At 41.7% G+C, this 8,367-nt stretch overlaps 2 protein-coding genes across 2 annotated transcripts in view; both read left to right on the forward strand.

Moving 5' to 3' along the window:
- The first annotated feature begins 229 nt into the window (after window positions 1-229).
- On the forward strand, window positions 230-7,257 carry cunh6orf47 (chromosome unknown C6orf47 homolog). Its single transcript, XM_010767533.1, has 3 exons — window positions 230-496; window positions 1,468-2,800; window positions 3,993-7,257. Exon 2 carries the CDS (start codon window positions 1,897-1,899, stop codon window positions 2,791-2,793), a length of 897 nt encoding a protein of 298 aa, XP_010765835.1. The 5' UTR covers window positions 230-496; window positions 1,468-1,896; the 3' UTR covers window positions 2,794-2,800; window positions 3,993-7,257.
- The window catches only part of cab39l (calcium binding protein 39-like), a 7,713-nt gene continuing 4,397 nt past the window's right edge, over window positions 5,052-8,367 (forward strand). The window contains exon 1 of the mRNA XM_010767564.1: window positions 5,052-5,120. Coding sequence (XP_010765866.1) covers window positions 5,052-5,120 — 69 coding nt within the window. The remainder of the gene's footprint in view (window positions 5,121-8,367) is intronic.

Here is an 8,367-nt window from a genome sequence, read left to right on the forward strand (position 1 = left end):
GGGAGCATGCCCCCGGACCCCCCGCGAGGAGGTTAGGTCCACCCCCCACTTAAATCATGTTCAAATGGATAGGAAACTGAATACATTTGCACACATCTTGTGTCCATATTTTTCTGTTTTGGTGGTCATGCCACAAGGGTGTGGGGGGGGCGCCAGCTAAAATCTTGCCTAGGGCAGCAAATTGGTCAGGGCCGGCCCTGTCGGCGGCACTCGATGACGTGGTATGCTTGAAATAGTGGCTTTGGAGAAGCTTGCTTTACTAGACTGTGAGAAACACCCACTGTCTCCGTCCCGCTGTCAGTACTCCAGACTCCCGCTGCTGTGTACGTGTCGCCCGGTAGCTCTGTCCGGAATGTATGTACCGCCAACCGGAACACGTCGGTTTGTTGACGGCTCGGTTTCCAGCGGTCAGGAGCTCGCTCGGTGGTCCGACTTCTGATGCTAGCGGGGAGGCTAGCTGACGGTTTGACACGAACTCAGGCTAACGTCACTGAAGGTGAGCGAGTATCTGTTGTCATGCTGGCTAACGTTAAACGATAAAAAAAACACAATGGTTTACTGAAAATAGTTAGTAAGCGTTAAACTAGCTGTCAGACGCTGCTAACCAGTGTTATTGTTCTAGTACATTACATTATTACATTACATTGCATTTAGCTGACGCTTTTATTCAAAGCGACTTACATAAGTGCATTCGACCAACAAGATACAAACTTGAAAAAAAACAGAATCATATAAGTACATCAGGTTTCATAGAGCTAAAACATTTCAAGTGCTACTCAACTGGCTTTATATAAGCCAGTCCTTTATTAGTATATAAGTGCTTTGTTAGCAATTATTTGTTAGTAATTCTATCCATCGAAGTCGAGTCGAAAGAGATGAGTTTTCAACCCTGCAGGTTAGCTAAGACTAAACTAAGACACAGTGTAACATTAGCTAAACCGCATTGATGTGGAATTGGAAGTAGTTGTTGTAACTATTACACTTACCCAAGTACATTTACCCAAGTACTGTTACTAAGTACAATTCTGAGGGACATGTACTTTACTTGAGTATTTTTTACTTGTTTGCTACTTTATACTTTACCACTACAAATTCAATTAATAGTGTACTTTTATTCCACTACATGTATTCAATACGTTTAGTTACTTTACAGATGTGGATGAATGATGTGAAATATAATCAAGTGTTAAATCAGACTTTAGTTCCACCTGGAGTAAATCCACCAGCTACCCTGCAGGATACAAAGTCATTCAGACTAGCTGCACCTTTACCAGCTTTGAGAACACTTTCATGATCAATCATTATAAAACATATCATATATATTATTCTGAAATGGACCAATCTGCACAATGACTACTTTTACTTTGGGAACTATATTTTGATGCTAGTACTTTACTCTGAGAACTTCTTCCCCCTCTGCATGTAGCTCATGCATAAACCAACTGTATGTATTTTTGTTTTTTGCAGATCTAAGGAGAGACTCAATGTGTTTTCGGAGTCTCTGAGAAGTTTGTCTAGCAACATTGTTAACATTCTGGAGCTGAACCTAAACTCTGATCTCAACCTACTCACGTGTACTAGCTGGTGCTAACTTGCTCATAAGCACATTTGAAGGTAATGCTCCTGAACGCAACCTTGGCAGCTCCAAATGTTGCCAGGTTGAACCAAAGACATGTAGAGGAGAAGCCTGACTTCTAAATGGCAGGAGGGGTCACCCGTGGTATTCAGCTGCACTGCCCCAGCACACCCACAGGTGTGTCTGTGGCCTGAGGACATATTTGAACAAGTATTACAACTTCAGCACTGGCAGTTCATGCATGCTTTCCCAATAAGGGAGTCAGATTAGCTGAGAGTCTCTGCATCTTAATTCAACTCCAACAAGCTCTGTGAGAAAGCATGACAGCTGTGGTGAGCAGAGCGTGGGGGTGGGTGCGCTCCTGGGGGGGCAAGAGTGCTTTGTCAGAGAATAACATAGAGGTGAGAGGGGGCCAGGAGCAAGGAGTCAGCAAACAGGGCCAGAGGGGCTGGACCTCCTGGATCTGGGGAGGGTGGAGGAGTGAGAAAAGCAGTCCGGCGGAGGAGTTCTGGGAGGCGCAGGAGAAGCTTCTGCCAAGAGAAGTTGAAGTCCTCAGCGCCAGGCAACAGGTGACCAATCCAGAATCTAGATGGTGGAATAAGTATCTCCCAACTTCTTACATTTCATGGCCAGAAAAAGGCGAGCCAAGCGGACTGAGACAGAGGAAACGGGATGGAGGTACGAGTGACGGTGACGGGGAGGGGGACTTCTCCGACTACGGGACGCCTCCTCCCTCTCCCACGCCCCCTTCCTCATCTCCTTTCCGACTCTTTGCTAACAGCTGGAAGGTGGACATCCTCCCAGAGCACTACGACATCTGCTTCAACTTCCTGCGCCACCTGTTCGATCTGTTTGTGGTGGGCTTCCTGTGGACGGTGTCCCCCCCCACCAAGCTGATCCTGGAGGTGTTCGGGGTGCAGGGGCCTCTGAGGCTGTGGCTGCACGGCATGGCCATGTTTTTCGTGTCTTCGGTGGGAATGGCGGGGCTACTCTGGCTGATCCAGGAGTACCTCCCTCAGTTCGCCCTGATCTACGGCATCATCCAGGCGCTGGTGATCTCCGTCAGCGTGCGACAGAGCGTGATACTCGGCGGGGAGGAGGAAGAAGAAGAGAAGGAAGAAGTTGAGGAGGAGGACAAGGAGACGGAGGAAAAGAAAGACAGTTTGGAATGTGAAGAAAAGCTTGTGTCTGTAAAAGACAAAGTGAAGACGAGTTAGATTTGAGGTAAGGCCCACCATTCCTCATGTCTATGTTACACTTCCTTTTCTCTGATGCTTTGCGTGACATTCCACAAATACCCAAATGATGAACCTCTTAATAACCACCAACCGCTGAAGCTGTAGCATTGTCACTGCAGGTAGTTTAGCTCAGGTCAGTTCCCAAGTCTCCATTGACTCCAAATCATCCTTCTTTAGTGGGGCCAGGTCTGGAGGCTCTCACTCCAGTGTGGGCGGACCTCACCCCTCCAGGCTTCATAGAATCAGAACACCTTGATTCGGGTTGATGCTGATCACAGAGGCCGTAGTGAACGTTTCTGGATCCATAGTGACCGAAATACATAAATCAATATTTTGTTGTTGTACGTTTTGATGAAATCCCTGTACTTTCTTTTGTGAGAGTATTTCCTCTATACGGGATCTTAATGAAAATGGATTTTGGAACGATTCTAATATACTCATAATGGTTTATTAGAGTGCAATATTTAGGTACTTTAGTTTCCTTCAATTCTTTGCCTCTACTTCACTTAATTGAACATATGAATTGAATATTTAACGAAGTACACTTTCCGTACACTTTCCGAATTCTGAGATTGAAGTCAAAATTCTGGCCCTCATCCTCTTCCTTATTAAAACAAAAGAACAACATTTATTTGTTCTATTCTTTTCTAACTGCCAGGGATATTCTAATTATCATATTCCTTTAAACTCTTACATACCAAAATCAGTGTTTGGCCTTAAAAATCCAGTATCAGTCAGGGGTTATAGCATTAACCGGTAACTATAGAGACACAAGATAATAAAAAATCTCTTAAGTGGTTGACCAATCACAACAGAGCCAGCCAGCTAACCGATCAGAGAAGACTGGGCTCTGGTTTCAGACAGAGGGTGAAAAGAGGTGCTGCAGCACAGGCAGTATGAGAACAATAAAGAGCTTTTTGAACATTAAAGCATGGAGACATGTCCCAGTAGAGACACTACATACTGATATACACCTGAACATGAGAACAATATGTCCTCTTTAAGTCATTGTTAGGGTAACATCTATTGGTACAGTCTGCTTATCAGAGTGATGAGTTCATATTTGACTTATGTTGATTTGATCAGAGTGCAGGGTTTGCCCTTTTCTCTTAAACTCAATGTCACTGCTCTGAAAACACTTGTGAGCTGTTATTCAGAGAGCTGTGCTTCCTCCACAGGCTGAGGAGCTGCTGTGTGTCAGCTGATGAGGACCTCCAACTGGACCACACACACACACACACACACACACACACACACACACACACACACACACACACACACACACACACACACACACACACACACACACACACAGCTGCCTGGCTTAATAACTGTTGCACCTTCATTACACTCCTGCCAGTTCTGCTCATATCACTTTGTTTAACACTAATGAACTGTGTGTATGGATGTCTGTCCTCACTTGGTCTTAATGCTGTCACCACAATATCGACATTACAAGGTTGAGTAACCACTACTACAACGCAATGAATATTGAAGCCGCATGTCGGGTCAAGAAGAGAAAGCATATTGAGGAAGTGTTGCAATTAATTTAGCTAACATTTCATTTCCTGACTTAGGGAAACGTTGTTTTCTGATTCACCCTGAGAGAGTTTGGGACCAGGTTATTGCCTTTGGTGAATTTTGAGAGGGAATCGACAAAACCAACACAGCCCGAATGCCTCGGAGAGAAGGAAAGAAATGTGAATCAAGGTTTTTAGTACGACAGATATAAAAATCTTCAGCTTCTAAGAGGTAAACATTCAAAGTTATCCATATTAAGCGAATTTGGAATCATAAAGGTCTATCCAGTCGAAGTGCACTTCAAACACTACCTGCTAAATATCATCCCATCTTTAATTGAATTCAACTGAAGCTTGAAGCACTGAAAATAAGCATGGGTTTCTGTCCCAACTCCAGCTGGCTCCAACTAACGTTACCACTAGAAAACACGGCACAAAGTTGAAAGCAGGTATGAGATTGAATTGATAGTTTGTACAGAAATCCTACGACCACAATATTGCTTATCAGTCTGTGATTAACCCACTTAGTATCTATTTATGAACCAACCAATCAGACCTGTGACATCACATCCCTGTTTTTGGGGCGGGGTTTATTCAACAGAAGGCTAACATCCACATATGGAGACGTTCTGAGGAAGCAGTAACTACACCGTATCCAAGCCATGAGAAATGTTGTCTCTTAAAAATAAAAAAATATATTTTCAAACCGAAGACTAAATGAATGGAATGCGATGGGAGTCTTTTTTGAGGAACGAGCATCTAACAGCCATAGAGGAACACTCAGCTGTGAGTGCCTCTCTCTACATATCAGTCTGTTTGCAGCGCAGAGTGCTGTTGTGAACCCGGAAAGAGTAACCAAAAGTTTTATGTTAGAAATGTAAAGTAGGGATCCCCAGCACATAGAAACTGCCGGAAGCTAATCTGCAAATGTTGGGCAATTTGTACAGTTGGCATAAGTTGCATTAATTAGCATTATGGCCTATGCAGACAATAGCTAAATTGGGTTTGCCAAGTTGGCCAATTTTGGAGGGGCTTTGGGGGTGATTGAGGATGTTGAATCAATTCCTGACCTTTCCAGGTTCCATAATGGCAGTTTTAACCAGAAAGTGGCCATACTTGTACTCCCGGTGGGCTGATCTTCATTCATTTTGGGTCGATTTTAAAGTTGTAGGGGACTCAAAACTTCCATTTGCTATCCTTAACATTTCAGAAATGGATTACATATTCAATATACCATAACAACTGCAGAAATCAGCCAAGCTATTTCATAGCTATTGTCTGCATATGCTATTTAAAGCTAATTAATTCTACTTATGCTAATTGTGCAAATGACCCAACATATGTGAGTTAGCATCCTGCAGTTTCTATCTCCTACTATATTGTTCTACTATACATTTCTAACATAAAACGTTGGGGTACTCAACAACGGGTTCACAGTGCTGGAAAGTAGACTTTATAAACGTGTTTTGTACTTGATATATGTTCATAAGAGCCGATGCCCTGTGGAAGAGAAGAGACATTTGTTGAAGACTTGACCATGTACAATGCATGATGTCCTTGACATTGAGGAAAGACTCAATATGCTCCTTGCTCGTTCCATGAATCAGAAATGTGACACATAACGCCAGCAGCACACGTCCATGTGTCATGATAAGTTTGTTGCCTTTGGTTCTTATCTGTGCCATGATGCTTGTTTCAAACTTTACTCGTTCCTACCAGTATGTGATTTCTGGACTTGAATTGATGTCATGCTTTAGAGTTAAAGGTACAACAGTGAAAGTGCACAATAGCATGTTTTTCTTACACTCTGTTGTGTTTAAACATATGTGACTTGTATTACACATTCTCTCTCACAGCATATGTGTATCATTTGTTATCCAGAAAGCACCGTTAGTATCACAGCCTGTCAGATGGAAGCGTTTGTGTACACTTCTATACAATACAAGTGTAAAAATCTAATTTGTATTACAAAGCAGAACCACTACCAACAATAAAAAGTGATTTCCAGTGTATCCCTAAGCATAACACCGCCATAAAGATATTACAGTGAACATTACATGCTCCCCTTTAGGTTTTGGAAAGGCAATGAAATTAGAATCCTGAGCCTTTTTATAAAGAGCTGAAACAATCGGTCAACAGAATATATATTTGCAAATATTTTGATATTATTGTTTGAGACTTTTTCAGAAACTAGAGGTGGAGAAATCAATAATGAGAATACTAGTTGCTGCCCTTTCTTCAATAGAATGATATTGTTAATTAATTAATGAGTTCATATAAAATGTCTTTCACTAACAAACTAAAAATAGGCGTTCCAAAAGCTTGTTGACAGTTAAGTTTGCACATTATCTGCAAAAATGAAATAAAACCATCCATTTCACTTCCTTTTGATTGGAATGATGGTAGTGTTGTGCCAAGGAGAGTACTCAGAAGATCATTAGGACCCTTTTGATTTTCATTTAAGAAGAATTCATCTAATGGGATTCATCTCAGAATTCTGGCATTTTTTTGATTTGCTCGGATCTCAAAAATAATTTCACATGTGGCCCTAATGCCTTTTCAGTATTTTACAAACAAAACAATAGGATTTCAAAATTGTATTTTGCTAAATGAAATTTGACCCATGTGTACATCTGTGTTGCCTTTAATTCATCACATATTCCAGTAATATGGTGAGGAAAGCTATTTTGATAAGAGCAGCAGACACACTGACTGCTGGACCACTGTATATCTGTGCTGTCATTTAACCAACAAGTGAACTAACTGTACTACGCTACACTGAGGCTCAATAAATATTCCCTTTATTAAACTGTCTGATTGTATTTATCTCCTACACTCTTATTTTACACACTTTAAAGGTCACCTATTATGCAAAAGGCACTTTTTGATGTATTTTATACATAAATATGTGTCCCCGGTGTGTAAGGAGACTCAGAAAGTGTCAGAAAATAAAACCCTCTCTTACCCACATCTCTAAAAACGGGGGTAAAACGGAGCTGATCCATGACGACATCACTAAAATGTGGGCTGGCTTTACGTTGAACTCCTGGTAACGTCCCGCCCACGTCCCAACCTGTCGTCTCCGTATTCAGTCGCTAGCTGAATCCCCTCTCGCAGCTGTGTGTCTGTGTTCAGCAGGATGTCTGCAGGAGGCACTTAGAATACAGTTGTGTTATATATAATACATACAATGGCACTGTTCTAGTGGCAAACACTGAATAAAGAACATGTCAAGCTATGTGCTGTATTAGGAACAATGTGCGACGTGTTTTGGAAGTAATAAAAAAGGTGTAATCAGATTACTGTTTCATTTCTAAAAAGTGGGGATTACTGGCAGGATTACAGAGTTAGTCAAACTAAAAAGAACATATAGTGTTTGTTGTAAAAGGATCGGATTGTATTTCTGCTCAGTGTTGGTGTATAGACTACTGCCTGAATCTGCTTTATGAAAGGCAGCTTTTCCTACAAATAAAATCATTTCTGATCCTAAATATCTTGGTTTCTTCTTTTCTAAGGTCACATGGATCTGTTGTTTTACATAATGCACAAGTAAAAAACATCTTATTGATATTTATATGCATTGTGCTTGATATTGAGGTAATCCAACATGAATGGAAAGTACCGTAATTGTCGGACTATAAGGCGCACCTGAATATAAGCCGCAGCAGCGGCATACCACTCTCGGTTCCACTTTTACTTTTGCGCGCTACCTGTCTCTCTCTTTTCCGGCCTCCAGCTTTTCCTGCTGGAACCCGCCGCTTAAAGGTGGGGGTGCGCGGACCGGCCATAGAGCCCATAGAGCAGTGGTGTCAAACTCAATTTCATCCCGGGCCACATCAGCATTATGGTTGCACTCAACGGGCCGGTTGTAATTTTAATTATATATCAAAATACATATATATATATATATATATAATATATATTAAATAATGTATTATATTACATGATTGCCTCTGCATTGGATTATTATCTGATAGGGTAATAACTTCATAATTAAGTACGTCTGAAAGCAGAAGTCTAGAGCAAGTAATTG

This window comes from Notothenia coriiceps, unplaced genomic scaffold (assembly GCF_000735185.1).
Source record: "Notothenia coriiceps isolate Sejong01 unplaced genomic scaffold, NC01 NC01_scaffold00004485, whole genome shotgun sequence".
Classification (NCBI taxonomy): domain Eukaryota; kingdom Metazoa; phylum Chordata; class Actinopteri; order Perciformes; family Nototheniidae; genus Notothenia; species Notothenia coriiceps.

Coding starts and splice junctions, on each gene's coding strand:
- cunh6orf47 (XM_010767533.1), top strand. CDS start 1,897: ATGACAGCTGTGGTGAGCAGAGCGTGGGGGTGGGTGCGCTCCTGGGGG.